The following is a 20,093-nucleotide window of genomic DNA, read 5'->3' as shown; positions in this document are numbered from 1 at the left end:
GTGAAAAGGAGATAGCAACCTCAACCTCACAAAGTTTTTAGAATTAAATGAAAGCATATGTGAACAAGCCCACCTCAGTGCCTAACTCCTGGAACTTAGTCAGTGTTTTGCAGAGTGGGAGCTAAGTGTCCACAACTTCTGGAATGTGATGTCATGTTAACAAACACCAGCAAAAGATAATCTTTGGCATTCGTCTTAAGTGTCATGGCAATCTGGAAAGAACCTTAGAGATTTAGTCCAATCCTTTGATTTACAGCTCATGAACTTGAAACTAGGGAGGGAGGATGTGAAGCCCAAGATGCATGAGGGTACCCAATCACATGAAATGTGTTTAGTTTTTAGACTGGAAAATTCTTTCCCAGTATACTGAAAAAAGAAAGAAATGAAAAATCTTTGTGGCATAATAACAGAACCTCTATTAGTAACTTTTGAGAAACCGAATGGGGGCAGTACCCCAAGTATAATGGTTATTTGAGCCATACCTGCCATATACCAACGACCTATCAGTGAAATAAAGATGGAAATGGCTAACTGGCTCAGTTTTCAAAAAGAAGGAAATAGAGATGCTGGAAAAAGTGAACTCATAATCCTTTTAACTTGACTTCTTCACCAAATTCTGATGGAATTCTGTGGAAATTTGCAGATATTGGAATAGGTGGACAGTGAGCACTTAGAAAAGGAGCCGATTACTAGGATTCAGCAGTAGTGAATTAGCCATGACTAATTAGACTTGACTTCATATTTTCACTGGGTTGCTAGTTGTGAGACCCTCTCTTGATTTCCCTAAGACATTTGATAAGCTCTTTCATGATACCCTGACAGTAAGAATGTGGGCAGGAAATCTAGAAAAATCAGATACAGGAATTGAACACACCCAGCAGTTTGGGGCCCTCTATTGGAGAGGTGGGATTCCTGAACACCTTGCTAGGGCTCATGTTGAGGAAAAGGTATGGGTTTTGAGGTCAGCAAGGTAGCTTTTAATCTCAGTCTTGTACTTCCCAGCAGTAACCTTGGATGAATCACCTAATACCTCTAGGCTGCCCTTACCTGGTCTGTGCTATAGGTATTCCTCGTGAGGTTGTCACAGGGACTAAACTGGATGATGAGTATAAAAGCCCTCTGTAAATTAAAAATGCTTTATAAACATTAGCTACCACCGCCATTCTAGTACTGTGGTTGCTCATAATGGGGGGTTACATGTTTATTTAGTGGGCATCTGTGGATGAAGGGTGAGCCTGGTATGGGGCCTCATGTCGTTGGATCTGGCACTAGACAGATATGGGGTCAGAGCCCTTCCTGCGTGTGGTGCTTAGGGACACATCAAGGGAACTCTTCCCAAAGGAGATTGAGTGCTCTGTTGGAGCTGGATCTAGAAAAAGGAGGCAACCACCAGCCTGAAGATACAGGAGGCTACAGAAAGAGCTAAGAGAGCAAAGGTTTGGGAAAGCCTGTGTGGCCAGGTCAGGAAGTAGAGTGGGGCCGGAGGTGGCCAAAGCCATGACCCTGGTAGGGAAGCTGAAGAAACAGCCCCAGGAGTTCTGTGTGCAGTGTACCCAGGCAGGCTTTGCCTTTGGACAAGAGCACTGGGAAAAAAGTGTGAAGAGACATTTGCTCTAAATCTTGGGGCTTCTTTTTTGTTGTTATTCATTTATCGCCTTAAAAAGCAGCAATTAAGTGTATAAGAAAAAATGGAAACAGTATCAAAAGGGTAGAAAATTAATACTGTTTTTATCCCTGCTTCGAGAGATCTCACTACTTGAAAGGAGAAACTGATAACCAAGTAGTGCAATCTTCCAGATGGTCTTTAAGGATTATGCACATAGAATTTTTAAACAATGGAATTATTATGTTTACTCTCTGATGCTAGGATTTATTTATTATTATTATTTTTTTAATTTACATCCAAACTAGCATGTAGTACACCAGTGATTTCAGGAGTAGATTCCTTAGTGCCCCTTACCCATTTAGCCCATCCCCCCTCCCACAACCCCTCCAGTAACCCTTAGTTTGTTCTCCATATTTATGAGTCTCTTCTGTTTTGTCCCCCTCCCTGTTTTTATATTATTTTTGTTTCCCTTCTCTTATGTTCATCTGTTTTGTCTCTTAAAGTCCTCATATGGTGAAGTCATATGATTTTTGTCTTTCTCTGATTGACTAATTTCACTTAGCATAATACCCTCCAGTTTCATCCACGTAGTTGCAAATGGCAAGATTTCATTCTTTTTGATTGCCGACTAATACTCTATTGTATATATATGCCACATCTTCTTTATGCATTCATCCATCGATGGACATTTGGGCTCTTTCCATACGTTGGCTATTGTTGCTAGTGCTGCTATAAACATGGGGGTGCACGTGTCCCTTCAAAACAGCACACCTATATCCTTTGGATAAATGCCTAGTAGTGCAATTGCTGGTTCGTAGGGTAGTTCTATTTTTAGTTTTTTGAGGAACCTCCATACTGTTTTCCAGAGTGGCTGCACCAGCTTGCATTCCCATAGGATTTTTTATTTTTTATTTTTTATTTTTAAAAAAAATTTTTTTTCAACGTTTATTTATTTTTGGGACAGAGAGAGACAGAGCCTGAACGGGGGAGGGGCAGATAGAGAGGGAGACACAGAATCGGAAACAGGCTCCAGGCTCCGAGCCATCAGCCCAGAGCCCGACGTGGGGCTCGAACTCACGGACCGCGAGATCGTGACCTGGCTGAAGTCGGACGCTTAACCGACTGCGCCACCCAGGCGCCCCACCCATAGGATTTTTTAACGTAACACCTTACCTGGGACAACTTCTGTTTCAGTACCTAGGGTCTACCTAAGTATTATTATTTTTTTAATTTTTTTAATGTTTATTTATTTTTGAGACAGAGACAGAGCATGAGCAGGGGAGGAGCAGAGAGAGAGGGAGACACAGAATCTGAAGTAGGCTCCAGGCTCTGAGCTGTCAGCACAGAGCCCGACGCGGGGCTCGAACTCACGAACTGTGAGATCATGACCTGAGCCGAAGTCGGACACTTAACCGACTGAGCCACCCAGGCGCCCCTACCTAATTATTTTTAATAGCTGCATAATATTTTATTGTATGCCTGCGTAATTATATTTAGCCCACCCCTATTAATGGACACGTGACTGTTTCTAATCTTTTAGTATTAAATCGTGCCAGACACATGTCCTGGCACATTCGTACAAATATTTCTCTGGGCAAAATTTCTATCAGTGGAATTTCTAGGACTCCTGTTTTAGAAGGATGATGGCTGCTGTAGTGTTTCTGCACTACAGAGAAGAGAAGCAGAGGCTGGAACAATGGTCAGTAGATGGAAGTGGAAATGCTCACCTTTCAAGGTTCAGAAGTGGTAGAGTCCCAGCAGTTCCATTTTTTGGTTGGAGTCCTCCTGGCCAATAGAGGGCCCCACACAACACAGTTCCTTGGACTTCGGATTATCTGACCAGAGCTGCCGGGGGTGATTCACCACTCCTCACTAGAGTGCTTGCTTAGGGCGACCAGCCTTGAAGGCTGTCGCCTCCAGCCTCTCACAGACCACCTTCAGCTGGTCCTGAAGAATCAGATTGCTTGGCTTCTGGTCAGGTTTGCAACTTGTAAAATGTGCAGGAGATTAGTACCTCTCCTGCCATCTTATCCTGTCCATAACTGCCAGTACAAGGATCCTTGCAGTTGCCTCTGGCAGCTGTAGCTGTTGAATCCTCTGCCAGCTGCTCTAGGGACCTAGAAGAGCAGCTTTCCACGCAAGGCCAGTATCCAAGGGCAGGAGGGGGAAGTATAGTCTCCAGTATAACCTTTCACCTCCCAGTTCTGGGTGGTTTAGGCCCTTTGAAGTTGGCCTTGAGGAACCACACACTTGGGTCTGAGCAGCCAGCAGCTTATCACATCTGGTGATCAGTCCTTCAGTGGTTCCTCCTGAAGTCTGGATTTATGGAGGTCACATGGATTCCACCTAGGAGGGGCTTCCACTTCAGCTCTTGACATGGGGAGAAGGCTGCCCCTCTTTGAGGGGGAGGCAGTTTTCATGGCATTGAGAAGCCCTCACACTAGTTCCCCACACACCCACCCACCCACTGAATCCTTTGTAAGCAGAGTGGGGGGAACAGAGAACGCCTGCAGCCTCCTGCTCACATTCCTAGACACCGACTCACTGCGCCTGCCGCCGCTGGAACAGCAGAGCTGTGTGAAATGTCAAGAGGAGTTATGCTCATGGGCTCCCTGGCCCCAGTCTCTTTGTGGCTTGCATTTTCTTCCATCTGCACTCTGTTCATCAGATGGAAATCAGAGGGTGCAATTAGAAGATAATTTGCTAGTTCCAAACTTAATTTGGGGCCCCCTTCTTGCCTGATCGAATTACAAGGGAACATAATAGATTATGGTGAGAAATAGTTGGCTCTGTCACTGGGAGAAAGAGAGCTCCTAGCTCTCCAGCTGGACAGGGCTTTTGGTATCCTGTGTGTTTCCCCTTTCCACTGTGCTCCATCTCCTCTGTGGCTCCTGTGTGGCCCCCAGGTTGGGATCCTGTTCACCTCCGGGCTTGCTCAAGAGGTTTAAACTCCACTAGAGACCAAAGGAAAACAAGCAGCCCTCTGCAACTTCATAGGGCTGACAAATGTTGAAGCTGGAAGCTATTTAGAGACCTAACCAAGGCCCAGACAGAGGCAACAACTTACTGAAGGCCACATAGCTAGCCCATAGTGGTAGTAACAATAGTCTTAATGATATTAGCAGCTCACATTTATCAACCCTTAATGTGTTCCAGACCCTGTGCCAAGGGCTTACGTGCAGTTCGTTGTCACATTCAAATCCAGACAGTCTGGCTCTGGGCCCAGACTGGGCTCCAGCATAGCAATGGTGGAGCTCAGTCTAAAAAGCCTGGGTTCGAATCCTGGCTTCACCTCACACTTGTACAGCTGGGTAGCCTCACACAAGCAGTTTAGACTGTGCTTCAATTCCTATCTCTGTAAAAAGGGAGAAATCCTAGCACTACTGACTAGTGTGGGTTAAAATTCATTCATATGTATGAGTGCTGTGGGCAGTTAGTTCTTGGTGCAGGGTGAGCGCCTGGCCAGTGCTTGTTCCTGCTGGCTGCTTCTGGGGGCTGGAGTGTGGTATCTGTATGGCAGTGGATAAAGGTGGCTGAGTTCTGTACATATGTCAAAAGCTGGTCTTCACTATTAGAGGCAGTAAACAGAGTGGTTGAGTGCCTTCACTGCAGAGCATAGGTTGGCAAACTATGGCCTCTGATTTTTACATTTTTTAATGAGGGTTGGGAAGCAAAAGAGTGTTTCATGTTACATGAAAATTACATGAAGTTCAAATTTCATTGTCCATAAAAGGTTTATCGGAAAATAGTCACATCCATTTGTTTACATTTTATATACAGGCACTTTCACACTGCAGTGACAGAGTTGAGTAGCTGTGACAATCTATAATTGTGTAGACCTGCAAAGCCTAAAATATTTATTCTCTGGCCCTTTACAGAAAAGGTGTCCTGACCCTGTAAGTGACCAGTAAGTTACACTTACTGGTTTTGAAACCCAGCTATACCACTTACTAGCTGTTTGTCTTCAGACTAGTGATATAACCCTTCAGAACCTCAGTTTCCTTATCTGGTAAATGGGGGTAACATCTACACCCATATATTGGCAATTAAAGTATGATAGATGAAAGATGCAGAGCTCTTAATACAGAGCTAGGAACTAAGTGTTTAATAAACGGTAGCTTATTACAGGGTGCAAATGCAATCTGTTTCATCACATTCATTGTTACCCGTGTATCCAATCAATAGAGGAATGGGAAAAGGTTCCCTTGTAATCCAGCCACCACCTTTGCCACAGACTTTCCTGTCACGGTGATAGGGTGACTTCAGTGGAGAGGAATGTGTGCCTGGTGGGAGAAAGCTACTGTCACTCCCTCAAGTCCAGCAGTGGGGTCTGGATGTGTCCCAATCTAGCAACCTTGCTTTTCCCCTCACAGTCCTGCACTCAGGGGAACAAGAGGCTTTCCCAACGGTGGGCTATGTTTTGGTCATCCCCTCAGCCAGTGCTCTTCAGCCAGACCACCACTCCAGATACTAAGGCCCATCATCCCCACAGGCACTCCCAGCCTTGTCCTCCATCATGCCTCATTTTTCTGTTTGAGAAGCTTGGTTACCATGGACACAATGGAAAAAGTGCCACTGCCCACCGAGGCCAATGGATGGCATTCTGGCAATGAAAGAATAAATGAAAAAGGGGTGACAGGTGATCTGGGCTCTAGTCCCTATGCTGTCTCCTACTTGCAGAAGGGCTTTGAGGGAGCTATTTCCCCTTGAAGAGTCAGAATAAGCTCCAGCCTCAGAGCTCTGGCTCTGGAGCTCTCACAAGGGCCTACATTTAAATCCCAGCCCTGCCACTGACTAGTATTTTGGCCTGAGTTAGTTAGCTAATCTCTCAACCTCTATCTCCTTGTTTATAGAGGTAATTCCCATCTCGGAGAAATAAGAGAGTGCTTACACAGTGCTTGCTACATGGAGAAATGTCAGGTGTCAGTGACCACTCCAGGCCGTGTTTCCTCTTTCCCAGCACAGCTCTGCCCAGAAGTGGAATGGCAGCCCCCATTGGCTAGCCCTGGGGGCTGTCCTCAGGCCAGGCAGAGGGAAGGGATGAATGGGGACCCTAACACTAGGACCCAGTAGATGCCAGCCCAGAGCACAAAACCTAGAGGGTAGTTCTCTGGACCTGGGTCTCTAGATCTGTCTCTCCAACCCGGAGAGACCATCCCCCACCCACCCCTTTTGAGGGGAGGCGTGGCTTGGCCTGGAGTTGGTATGTTTGTTTTGCTTCACCTCCGAGCAGAGTTACTATACTTTGGGCAACTCCTCAGGCTAGGGACACTTGGGGGCAGATGGGCTCTCTCTCTCTTGCCCTGCCCTTCCCCAAGTTCAGGGATGGACGCTCAGCCAGTCCTGGTTATTGTCTATGGCGCTAGTCTGCAGCCTCCCTCCAGCCCAGCTCCACCCCTTGCCTGCAAGGTCTATTTCCTAATAGCTGCTCCAACCACACACCTCGGTTCCGCGAGGAGCCCCTCCTCTTCCTCCCTCCCTCCCTCATCAGGGGAGGGACCGAAGAAGAAGGCTAACTTGACAGCAGCGCTTCTTTCTTAGCTAGTCACCGGCCCCTGCCCAAGAATCCCTGTCTGTGTGTGTGTGTGTGTATAGCCTCTGCAGAGAGGTGGTTCTCCCGGAGTCCCCAGCGTCTGCTGGAGCTTCCGAGAACTGGGGAGGAGCCATCCCAGCCATGAGCCCCTGCGGGAATCTGCCAGGGGGCAAGTGGCCCGGAGTCCTCACGCCCCTTCGGCTGCTCCGGAGGGAGAGGTGAGCGCTGGGCAGACCGCCCGCAGCCAGAGGTGCCGGGAGCCCTGGGCCTGTCATGGTGGCCGTCTGCAGCCAGCCTGAGGCACTCCCAGACGGGTTTGCAGCTGAGCTTGTTTATCTGGTGTGGGAAGAAGATGGGGAGTTACTTGTCCGTACCGGCTTACTTCACCTCCAGAGACCCCTTTCGGTGAGTTGGGCTCAGAGTCCCTTTTCCATCTCCTCTTCTGGCCCCTGGTCCTGAGGGAAGGGCAGAGGCCTCAGATTTCACTAATCCTTTGACCATCGGTTCTGTCAGGCAGAAGCTAGTAGAAGCTGTTCCCAAGCAGAATAGGCCTGCTGAAGGCTCCCACCATGGTCTAGGAATGGTGAGGTGAGGGATATGCCCAGATGGAAGCTCTTGGGGAATTCCGGCTCTCCTTCCTTCCCAGGCACACCTGAAAGAGCCTCCAAAAGATGCCGCTGACCCTGCCTGTTCTTGGTGTTACTGCTTCCGGGGGAAGAGCACAAATGGGGTGCTTTCTTCCAGCTCTCACATGTCTTACCTGCAGGCCTTGCTGTCTGCCAGGAATTTGCCTCAACAAGCAGGATGGGCAGGTTTTGCCAAACGGCATGGAAGAAGCTGGCAAAACCTGGGTGTGGGCAGCCTAGTACACAGTAGGCGCTCTATAAACGCTTTTTCTATTAATGGCAGGCATATTTGCCTCTGGCTTTAAGGGTTTCTGAGCTCTCAGGTGAGTACAGTTGCTAAGGAAAGGCCTGGGCAGGTGCTTCCAAGACTGGGGCAGTTGGCTTTGGGGTGTTCCTGAGCTTCAGGCTAGCCCACCCCACCCCTGCCCCATGCAGGTCAGGTCCCCAGGCCTGAGACTTCTGGGGGCCTTTTTCTATGGGGCTTCTCGGAGGTGTAGAAACTTTCTACTTCTGACCTGCCTTTCTTTGCTCACTGCCCCACCCTACCTCCAACAGAAACTCCCCAGGGGGTTTCTGGCCCTCCGGGTCCCTTCTTGAATGGAGCCATTCCTGGCTGGGGTGGGGCTTGTTTTCATTCTTTGGGAGCAGCCTGTTGTTCCAAGGGCTGCCTCCCCCTCACCAGTGGTCCTGGTCGACTTCTCCCTTTTGGCTTCCCCAACCCAGCTTCATGCCCAGACCTTGCTGCTGGGATACTAGTCAGGTGGCCATGCCCTGAGCAAAAAAGCAGAATACCATGTGGTTTCAGGGAATTACTGGACCCTGGTTGAGTGATGGGAAGCCTTTGGATATGGGGGAGGGGGAAGAGAACTTGGCCTTCAGGGCTGACTCTTCCAGGCACCCTCCTAGGCGCTTTATCCTTTGATTCTCTCAAAACCTAATGTCATTAAGTATCCCCATTTTACTGAAGAGGCAACCACTTTCAACAGAGTTAACATGTGGGGTCTCTCTGGCCAGCCTTTGTCGTATTCCTGAGTTTGTTTCATCCTTCAAAAGGCACCTTCCTCTGCTCGCACCTCCCCCCAGGGCTGTCTCAGATTTGCTTTTCTCTCCCAGCAGAGGGAATCCAGAAAGGGCCCCCATAGGTTGCCTGGAACATCGGAGGGATGGCAGAGATTCTTTTCTGAAGAGCCAATGGGAATTGATCTTGAGTTTAGGAGGCAGGTTTTACCATGTGGAATCAAGATGCCAAATGTTTGAAATAGCCACTACTTTAGCCAGAGCCTCATTAATCCCTCTTACTCTTAATCCTGGAAAGGCAGTTTAGGGGAGGGGTTGTTCCCTTAGGAGCCAGGAATGCTGTGCCCCTTTTAATCTCGGGACAAGACACAACTCAGGAGCTAAAGCAGATAATGAACTCTCAACCTGGACCTTTGAGGGTCATGACACTGATGCTACCCAGGTCCCACCTGTCCTTTGTCTTGCTCTGTCTCCATGCCTCTGGGGAACCTGACTACCCTCTCTCTGCCCCAGTTCTTATTTGTCCAGCTGGAGTCAGGGGGTTACTGACTCGCTTTAGACCCTCCCACCTCCCCCGATGAGGGGCTACATTTCTGGAGCCACTTCTGAAGAGATAGCCAACACTCAGGGCTCTGTGCCCCACAGGAGGGACCACCCAGACTTTCTGCTCTCCCAGATATCAGTCTAATTGATCACCACTGTCACTGGTCAGAAAATCGCTTCTACCATCAGCCCCCTCCCTTATTACAGGGCATTCTCAAGGGCTCCTTTCTGACCTGGTGCCAGTCCCCTCCCTGGGCCTCAGTTCCTCCTCTGCAGAGCATAGGATTGGGCTTCCTAGACTCCCTGAACACAACCTTGCCAGATTCTGTGAAACAAATTAAGTCCTTGACCTCAAGTCTCTGGGGGAGTACAAAGTCCACTGGACTAGGGCTGTGGTTGCAGGAAAGTGATGCAACCAGATTCCATGGGGACATGATCAGGCGTGACAATGCATAAGGGAGGGAAGAGGGAGCAGGGAATGAAGAATGTAATTTCTGTACCCTATACACCCCTACCTGACAGACTGCCCTCAGCAGAGTGCCACTAGTGTGAAGGGGGAGATACAATTTTGGTGTGCTTCCAAGTAAGAAAATGTCTCAAATTGGAATTTACAGAAGAGGTAAATTAAGGAGTGACTTTTGTCTGACATCTTTAAAGGATTTTTCTTTTTATAGAATTTCCCTTAATGTCTAACATTGATTTAATGGGTTTGGTTTACACACTGTCTCTTAAAGAGAATAGGTGCATCTTTGTATCCCAAAGCAACCTGTGTTTAAAGGGAGAAATGATTCTTAACTCTTCCCAGCTTAGCAGTAACTTTTTGGCAGCTGCCTTAGGTCCTGACTCCTCGTCTAAAAAGTGAAGGACTTGGATCAGGTGAATGATTCCTACAACTCCACAAGTCATGTGGCTCCTCAAAGACACACAGGCTCTTTTCCATTTTTTTACTAATCATGGAGGCTCTACCCTTAACTTCAGTATGACTGCACAAATTACTTGAATCTACAGGTTTCCTGGCTTTTGGTTGGAACTGAATCAACGCACTCTGGTAACACTTCTTGCTGATCAGAGGCTTGTTATGTGTTTGGTTAATTTTTTTTAAGCAGGATAACATCATAGTCTATAATAATTACAGCTTCACTGACAGCCTGTTTCAGTCTACGGAGTCTACAGGAAGGAGGAGTAATAAAGGGATCTTTAGTGGTAGGAGACTGGGCTCTGATGGGCCAGTATCTGTAGGTGCCTGTTACATCCACCCTTCTGTGCCTGGGGGAGAGTTGGCATCCCTGGTCACAGTACCCTCAGGCTGTGGCACAGAGACCTGTCCATTTTCCCTTTTTAGCCCAGTCAGAGCTCAGAGGCAAGGGTCTGGAAACAGCTTCTCCCCAACAGTCTGTCTGCTCATTCAGGAGGCTAACGATGAGCATCCAACGGACCTAGGACATGGGAGGGCTTGGTTTTTTTTTTTGTTTTTTTTTTTTTAAGTTTGTTTATTTATTTTGACGGGGGAGGGGCAGAGAGAGAGGAGAGAATATCCCAAGCAGGCTTGGTGCTGTTAGTGTGCATAGCCCAATGCGGGACATGAAGTCACAAACTGTGATCTCATGACCTGAGCCTAAATCAAGAGTCGGATGCTTTAGTGACTGAGCCATCCAGGTACCCCATGGTGGGCTTTTTCTTTAACTTGTGTAAATCTACTGTAATAGTGACTACTTCAACCACATAAGGTTGAAATATTACCTGTAAACATTTGATCTGAAAAATTTGCATGTGAGTGAGGGCTGGGCTTATTATGTCTTATCTCACTTGGCCTCTCCCTGCATAGCACCTTGCCTGTTTGGTCTTGCACATCGTAGATGCACAGTAACTATTTCCTAATTGATAGTAATTGATAATAATAAATGTTTTCTAATTTATTAGATAAATGATTCATTTTAGGACCTTCTTTACTCACAGAAATCTGTTTGGTTCCAGGCGAAGCTGCAGATCCATATTGCTTAGGCACAGGAGGGAAAGGAGTCTGTCTACTTTTGCCCTTGCTGTTCTCAAGTTAAAGAGGGGAGGGAGGGAAATGGACATTTACTGGGCACCTGCTTGAGCATCTGTACATAATTTTCATAAACTGGTGAGGTTTTATCATCACTGGTATACAAATAAGGAAACTATGGCCCAGAGTCCTAAAGTAACTGGCTTGAAGTGACACAGATAGTAAATGACAAAGAAAGAATGTGGACCCAGATCTTGAAAGAGTTATTTTGAGAATTTCAACCTGATTATCTTTTTTTTTTCTTTTTTCTTTTTTCTTTTTTTTTTTAAAGTGTGTTCCCTACTGACTCATAAGTCCTTAGTTTGGGGCCACTAACTGGTTCAGTCAGTGGAACATATGACTCTTGATCAGGTTGTGAGTTTGAACCCTACATTGAGTGTAGAAATTACTTAAAAATAAAGTCTTTTTTTTTTTAATTTTTTTAATTTTTTTAGGCCCTCAGTTTGGATCTGAGCTGCCCACTGAACTGACCATAGTGCTTTGGGAGAGGAATTTTCAAGGTTGTCGGCTATCCTCAACACATGTGGGCCTGTCTGTGATCTCCCCTGACTGGAGGGTTTCCCTCTGGTTGCTCAGGAGAGGGTCTGATACCTCAGACCTCTATTTAGGGTTCCACCACCAGCTCCACTACCTCCAAGCTGAATGCCCTTGGGCAACCTGCTGCTAGGGCAGATTTTGACATTCACTTGAAACTTTCAAAAATTGAAAGCTGCAATAAAAAAGGCTTGGCTTGGGGCGCCTGGGTGGCGCAGTCGGTTAAGCGTCCGACTTCAGCCAGGTCATGATCTCGCGGTCCGTGAGTTCGAGCCCCGCATCAGGCTCTGGGCTGATGGCTCAGAGCCTGGAGCCTGTTTCCGATTCTGTGTCTCCCTCTTTCTCTGCCCCTCCCCCGTTCATGCTCTGTCTCTCTCTGTCCCAAAAATAAATAAATGTTAAAAAAAAAAAAAAAAAAAGGCTTGGCTTTGGGAGAAACATATCGTGGCCATAGCCTCTAACAATCTGAGGGGGGCGTTTTGGGGGTAGCACCTTACATTTCCAGAGTGTGTTTTGGATTCTTTTTATTTTTTTTATTATTTTTTTTTTTTTTTAAATTTTTTTTTTTCAACGTTTATTTATTTTGGGGACAGAGAGAGACAGAGCTTGAACGGGGGAGGGGCAGAGAGAGAGGGAGACACAGAATCGGAAACAGGCTCCAGGCTCTGAGCCATCAGCCCAGAGCCCGACGCGGGGCTCGAACTCCCGGACCGCGAGATCGTGACCTGGCTGAAGTCGGACGTTTAACCGACTGCGCCACCCAGGCGCCCCTGGATTCTTTTTATTTTTATGTTTATTTACTTTTTTCTTTCTTTTTTTTTTTTAATGTTTATTTTTGAAAGAGAGAGAGAACAAGTAGGGGAGGGACAGGGAGAGGGGGTCGGAGGATCTGAAGTGGACTCTGTGCTGACAGCAGGGCTCGAACCCACGCGATGCGGGGCTCGAACCAGGAAACGCCCTGCACATCGTGAGATCATGACCTGAGCCGAAGTCGGACGCTTAACTGAGCCACCTAGGCACCCCATAATGTTTATTTACTTTTTGAGAGATCGAACTCGAGAGCGCAAGTTGGGGAGGGGCAGAGAGAGACAAGGAGACAAGAGGATCCAAAGCTGGCTCTCTGCTGTCAGCACAGAGCCCAATGTGGGGCTCAAACCCACCAACCAGGAGATCATGACCTGAGCTGAAGCCCAACACTTAACAGACTGAGCCACCCAGGTGCCCCATGGATTCTTTTCTTAAAAAGGCAGAGACTGGGGCGCCTGGGTGGTGCAGTCGGTTAAGCGTCCGACTTCAGCCAGGTCACGATCTCGCGGTCCGTGAGTTCGAGCCCCGCATCAGGCTCTGGGCTGATGGCTCAGAGCCTGGAGCTTGTTTCCGATTCTGTGTCTCCCTCTCTCTCTGCCCCTCCCCCGTTCATGCTCTGTCTCTCTCTGTCCCAAAAATAAATAAACGTTGAAAAAAAATAAAAAGGCAGAGACTGCTGGGGAACAATGCTGTGGACTAAAGGAAGAAGGAGAATCATTGTGCCATTTAAATTCAGTACTTGGATTTAAGGGGAAGCCCTCACAAAGTGTTAACACTCAGGGGGACTTGAGCTCTCATTTTCACAGATGCAAATCCTGAGGCCCAGCTTAGTAGATGTGCTGCATTACTCACGTGCTCAGGTGATGTAGTCTAGTGGAAATGACTTCATAGCCAAGTACACATAGGTTAAGACTCTAGCTCCATCCTGTGTGTGTCAGGCAACTTTGCACAAGTGACTTGACTCTGCTTTTCAGTGTTCTATAAGACAGGGATAATCCTATCACTTTGCAGGATGTGGCCAGGATATAAGTAAGGCACCTCATAGAGTGCCCAGAATATGGTTGGCATTTAAGTAACAGTCGACAGTAATTGTTCTTAATATCTAAGCTAGGACTCTAAGTCTACCACTCGGGTGACCTGAGAACCAATTGTGTTCTGTGACAAAACAGCTTAGGGACCCACAACCAGCCCTCCTATCAGCTGTTCACCTTCCTATTATTCAGACATACCTGTGTCAGCCAACTTTGGCTGTTTCTCTGGCCATGCCCTTCAAAGGCATTCCCTGACACATGGTGTGCCTTGGTGATGTCGCTCTCCAGGCAGGTGTTCTTCCCAGAAGTCTGGCGTGGCTCTCTCCTGCATGTCTGCACTCGTTTCTCTCCCCACTCTCCTGGGCCTGGCCAGGGCTACCTGCAACAAACAAAAGCAGAATATTGGCAGTGGAAAGGAGGACGTGTTCTGGTACTCCTGTGCCCTGCAGCACACATACCATTGAGAGGGTGTAACAGGGCCCAGGCCTGCATTTGGGTGCAAATAACGTGTGCACCAGCTTTCTCCGTTGCAGACAGCAGAAGGGCAGGACCTGCTGACCATGAGCTACAGAATGTTTGTGCTTCCACCTGGATTGCTGGTTCTTGCCACTCCCACCATTTTCGGTTTGGAAACCTCTGCTAGGGCTTACTGTGCTGGGCTCTTTGTTAGGTGCTTAGTCTACCAACAGTAAATGGAACACTGTTCCTGTCCTCAGGGAACTCACACTCTAATGAAGGAGAAAGATAGGTACCTAGGAGCTTCAAGTCAGAAGCTGGGAGGCAAGAAGGAAGTCCCTGCTCCTAGTGCTGGCCCTTTGCTAGGCTCCTCACAGTCATTCAGAACTGGATTTAATGTCCGCACTGCTACCCTGAATATAGGTGATGATGTTGCCCTTTGTCTCATTTCACAAATGAGAAATGAAGCAGCCAGCCCAAGATCACTTAGGTGGTAAGTGGTAGTTCAGAGATTGGAACTTTAGATCATCTAGGGAAAGACATAGATATGCATGGAATTAAGGGGATGTGGGTATAGTCTAATTCCTTCATTTTATAGGTGGAGAAACTATACCTGGAGAAAGAAAAGGCCTTGTCCAAGAGCCTGTAGCTCCCAAGAACTTGAACCAGGCCTCTTCCCAATTCAGAGCTCATCCAGCGTCCCTTTTACATTGAGAGGAATTTGAGCTGCATGTCCAGAACAGGTCTTTCCCCTTTGCCTCCTAGAATTAATGGTTCACACTGTACCATTCTAGGTATTTCATATCCATACTCTTCATGCTGTGTCTGGCTCTCAAGTCCCTTAAGTTCGGGGTCCATAAAACAAGTAGGAGAGGGGCACCTGGGTGGCGTCCAACTTCGGCTCAGGTCATGATCTTGCAGTTTGTGAGTTTGAGCCCCACATTGGGCTTGCTGCTGTCGGTGCAGAGGCTTCTTTGGATCATCTGTCCCCCTCTCTCTCTGCCCCTCCCCTGCATGCATTCTGTCTCTCTCAAAAATAAATAAACATTAAAAAAAAAAAAAGAACAAGTAGGAGATGCTACAGGATGGGGATGACTGATGGCAGAAGCCATCAGTGTTAAACATCCAGAGAGACATGGACACTCCATAAAGAGCGATTCTCAGGGTCCTGCTTCTCTAGACCTTCCTGGCTCAGTTGCTTTCCATAGCTGCTTCAACTCATTCTGGTCTCCCTCCTCCCTCCTGCAGTGCCCAGTAGTAGTAGCACCCATTGTGACCTCTCACCTTTCATTGTTAATTAAGTTTTGTTTTAGACTTTCTCTTCCCCAGCCCATTATAAGCTCTTGGAAATTGTAGTAGGGAACCTTGTATATCTATCTCTTATATCTGCAGTGCCTAGCAAGATGCTGTAATAATACAGCTAGTTCCACTCTTCACAGTTTGCAAAAGGCTTTCCTCATACATTAGCTCATTTAGTCTTCACGGTGTTCTTTATAGTACTGTGCTATTAGTCACATTTTGTCAAGGAGGAAGAACTGAGAGAAGTCCAAAGCTACCCAGCTAGTGGAGGAAAAATGGCAAATAGTGTGAGCAGCTACCATTATCATCATCTTTAATAGCAGTTTAACACTTCATGAGTTCCTACTGTACTTAGCCTTTTATATAAACTATATATAGTTTGGTACATGTTATTTCCTTTCCACAGTAGTCCATTTGACAGATGAAACTGGGTCAGAGGAGTGAAGTAACTTCCCCAAGATGAGCTAACTAGTAAGTGGCAGGGTCAGGAGTCACACTAAGAGGCCACTCCATCCTGCCTCTCAGAAGCAAGGATTTGGCCAGTGAAGGGTGGTGTGAAGCCTTGACAACAAGAATAGAGTCTTCACTGGAAAGAAAGAGGTGGCATGGGCTCCCAAGGGCAGGGAGCCCTTAGCTCTGGGTGCTGGGAGGTTCAGAAATGCTTATCTTGTGCAAACTTGGTCTGAAAACACACCCAGCCTGACTGAGGGGTGGAGCTTTACAACCAGGTAATTGGAGGGGAAAGGAGCTGTGGAGTCTAACATGTATATCTTGCACAGTGCTAGTGGAATTTTGTCCCCCCCGCCCTTATTTTATTTCGAAAAATTTCAAATACATAGAAGAGTTGAAGGAAATGTTCAAAGAACACCCATATATATCCTTCACCCAGACTTAACTTTAAGCCACTTTCTCTTTAACTATGTACACACATGATGTATTTTATTTTTTGCTGAACTATGTAAAAGTAAGTTGTAGATATCTTGACTTTCACCCTTAGTTACTCTAATATGTTTCTTCTAAGAATTCTTCTATCTAACCAAGGTATCATTATTACATCTAAGAAAATGGATAGTAATTTCACAGTATAATATATAGCCCAAATTCAAGTTTCCTCAGTTCCAAAAATGACACTCATAGCTGCTTTCTTTTTCAATCCAGAATTGAATCCAAGGTTTAGGTGCTGCATTTGGTTGCTGTGTCTCTAGGCTTTTTTAATCCCTGTACCTTTTTTTCCCCATGACATTAACTTTTTGGAAGAGTCAAGAACAGTAGTCTTAGAATGACCCACATTCTGGATTTGCCTGATTGTTTCTTAATGCTTAGCATAATTTTTTCACAGGAATGCTACATGTTAATGATGTTAATAAAAACTTAAACATCAGCAATGGTGTTGGTGATGGGTAGTTTTTTTGAAGAACAGAGGTGATTGAGCTTCTTTAGTTCATTGAGATGTCTGTCTAGACCAGAGGTTCTTTTTAGAGAGAGAAGGCATGTGCAAGCTGGGAGAGAGGGGCAGAGGGGGAGAGAGAGAATCTTAAACAGGCTCCACACTGACACAGGGCTCAATCCCATGACCCTAGGATTGTGACCTGAGCTGAAATCTAGAACAGAGGTTCTTAGCTGGGGCCATGACTAGGCTTCAGACCTACACACACACACACACACACACACACACACACACACACCCATACCTAAATAATATATACATTTTCCTTGTACATGCCTTTTTCCAAGAGCAGCTTCTTGATTCTTACTAGATTCTCTGAGGGCTTCAAGACACAAAAATGTTAAAAAAATTAATAGACACTGGTCTACCAGGTTAAGCAGACAATACAGAACTGGTTTCTGGGATCTTTATTCTGAATCAGCTTCCTTTGGGGAGATGGCATTAAACTGTAACTTTCCTCCATCCTGGCTTTGGATCAAGGAAAGGTCTGTCCATTTTGTTGTTAGACCTGGGAGCCAGAGGCAGCCTATGTAGCCTGGTTCCAGGGATCCACAACAATTTTTTCTTGTCTTGCCTTTCAGGTGCTCAGAATGCCAGGATTCCCTCACCAACTGGTACTATGAGAAGGATGGGAAGCTTTATTGCCACAAGGACTACTGGGGGAAGTTTGGGGAGTTCTGCCACGGGTGTTCTCTGCTGATGACAGGGCCTGTCATGGTGAGTGAGTCCCTCTCAGTCATCAGAGTCCATTGACAGCTCCTCTGGTTTCCCATGGCCTTTCATCTTCTAGTCTTCCATCAGCCAAGGCCTCCCCTTTTATTTCTTCACTTAACAGATGTTTGTTGAGTACCAATTAAGTGCCAGGTAGGATCCTTCCCTTAAAAACTTAACAGTCCAGGGGCACCTGGGTAGCTCAGTAGGTTGAGTGTCCAACTGTTGATTTCGGCTCAGGTCATGATCTCATGGTTTGTGGGTTCGAGCCCTGCATCAGGCTCTGTGCTATTAAGCACAGGGCCTGCTTGGGATTCTCCCGTCTCCCTCTCTCTCTCTGCCCCTCCCCAGCATGTGTGCTCTCTCTGTCTCTCTCTCTCAAAACAAATAAATAAACATTTTTTTAAGGTAAAAAAAAAAACAAAACTGAACAGTCCAATACTGGGAATGGGTGGGTGGGCGGGCAGGGCAGAGACTTAATTCAATGGATAAAGTCCTCGAAGGAGAGCATTACAGGTTGAGAGGAGAATACACCCAAGTTGTGTAGAGGGAATCTGAAAAGGAGACCCTGGAATGGGCTGGTAGAGAGAGGTTCCACCTCCACTACCTGCGTCAGAAAAGGGCTTTAAGCCCAATCATGGATTTTCCAACTCTGTGTTAGAGGAACTATGTGTCTTTCTAGTGAGGATGATGACTTCTGGGGACTTGGCTAGGACCAAAACAGTTTTTGTAATCTCATAAATGACAGAGAGGCACCAATCTGACTTGTCCTCTGGAAGCTCTGGGGCAGAGTTGTGCAAAGGACCTATAGATCCTTAATTAGAGGTCTCTCTAGGGGCGCCTGGGTGTCTCAGTCAGTTAAGAGGTCACTCACCCACCCCTACCTTCCAGCAACAGTGACAATTCACTTCCTCCATCTGTCATCTGTCTACCCTTCTCCCCACCTGCTCACAGGTGGCCGGGGAGTTCAAGTACCACCCAGAGTGCTTTGCCTGTATGAGCTGCAAGGTGATCATCGAGGATGGGGATGCATATGCTCTGGTGCAGCATGCCACCCTTTACTGGTAAGATGGTGTCCCTCTCCCCTACAAGAGCAGTCAAGAGAGAGGAACAGATGGCAGTGCAAGTTGGGCAGAAACAGCACTGGGATATCAGAGCACTGGATTCCTATCCCAGCAATGCTTATAACCAGCTCTGTAATCTGTAAGCAAGACAAGTAACATCTCTCTGCCCTCTGTCCTTACCGACCATGAGAATAATGACACTTTGTGCTGCAGTCTTCCCATAGGGAGAGAATGGCTCAGAAGGTGCTCTCAGAGAAGGATCCCAGAAAATTAAAAGCAAAGGCCCCTTAGAGTTCATTTGCGCAATTGCCTCAGTTGGCAAAGAAGTCAGGCTGAGGCCCAAAATGGAGAAGAGGGCTGGGTTCTCACTGTGAATCAAAGGCAGAGTGAAGAGAACCCAGGCCATCTCACCCCCACTTCCAGCCTACCCCAGAGACCCTGGGCTCTTCTTTCTGAGCAACCAACTGGAATCATGGCAAGGATGGTAATAGTGGGATTGTGGGTACTATTGCTTGAAGCCACATGGTACAGTGGTTACTGGGGGCTTCCAGGTGGGGCTCCAGGATCTTAACCACCTTTATGTTCCTCTTGCTAGTGGGAAGTGCCACAATGAGGTGGTGCTGGCACCCATGTTTGAGAGACTCTCCACGGAGTCTGTTCAGGACCAGCTGCCCTACTCTGTCACACACATCTCCATGCCAGCCACCACGGAGGGCAGACGGGGCTTCTCTGTGTCTGTGGAAAGTGCCTGCTCCAACTATGCCACCACTGTGCAAGTAAAAGAGTGAGTATTTTGAGAACCCCAGAAGCAGGAGTCCTTACACAGAGTCCATAGATGGGCCTCAAGGGGTGCAGAGTTCTCTTCACCCACATCTCATATCTTTGTCCTGGAGCTCACTGTGCTGTAACTGCACCTGGGCCTTGGCACTTACTCTTCCTTCTGCCTAGGCTGCTTCCCACAAGATACTTAATGACAGAACCGCTCACCTTTCATGTGGCAAGTTTCAGATAACGTTTGTTCTTTGAAATTATCTGGCTTGATTATGTGTATTAGTTTATCATCTGTCCTCCCAACAAGTTCCTTCTGGAACTTAATCTTGTTCAGTACTGTATGTCCAGGTCCTGGAACTGTGTCTGGCATGTAGTATATGTTCATTGATTATTGTTCTGTTGGTTGAGTGAATGGAGGATGGAGGAGAAAGAGGTTAAGACTTCATCCTAGGTCCAGGCCAGAGACCAGATGGGGAAAGAGCCTGTGTTCGTCTAATACCAGTAATGAGGAATCTATGGCTGCCAACCCTATAAATAGCGATTGTGCACTTACTAGGTGCTTGCAGTACAGGTGAGAGGTATTAAGGTTGGGGAAGTCACC

The 20,093-nt window shown here is 47.0% G+C and overlaps 1 protein-coding gene across 2 annotated transcripts in view; it reads left to right on the top strand.

Annotated features, from left to right (window-relative positions):
- Positions 1-20,093, top strand: part of LIMK2 (LIM domain kinase 2) — a 59,656-nt gene that overhangs the window by 23,696 nt on the left and 15,867 nt on the right. Inside the window, exons 1-4 of one of the 2 annotated variants that reach the window (XM_047827248.1) lie at positions 7,093-7,544; positions 17,528-17,663; positions 18,612-18,721; positions 19,317-19,505. In XM_047827248.1, the coding sequence (XP_047683204.1) occupies positions 7,492-7,544; positions 17,528-17,663; positions 18,612-18,721; positions 19,317-19,505 (488 nt within the window). In that variant the 5' untranslated portion in view covers positions 7,093-7,491. Of the gene's footprint in view, positions 1-7,092; positions 7,545-17,527; positions 17,664-18,611; positions 18,722-19,316; positions 19,506-20,093 lie in introns of those variants that run through there. The other variant, XM_047827247.1, reaches the window with a different exon arrangement.

This window comes from Prionailurus viverrinus, chromosome D3 (genome assembly GCF_022837055.1).
Source record: "Prionailurus viverrinus isolate Anna chromosome D3, UM_Priviv_1.0, whole genome shotgun sequence".
In the NCBI taxonomy this organism is placed as follows: Eukaryota; Metazoa; Chordata; class Mammalia; order Carnivora; family Felidae; genus Prionailurus; species Prionailurus viverrinus.
The sequence above is the reverse complement of the archived record's forward strand: the minus strand, read 5'-3'. Positions and strand labels throughout refer to the sequence as shown.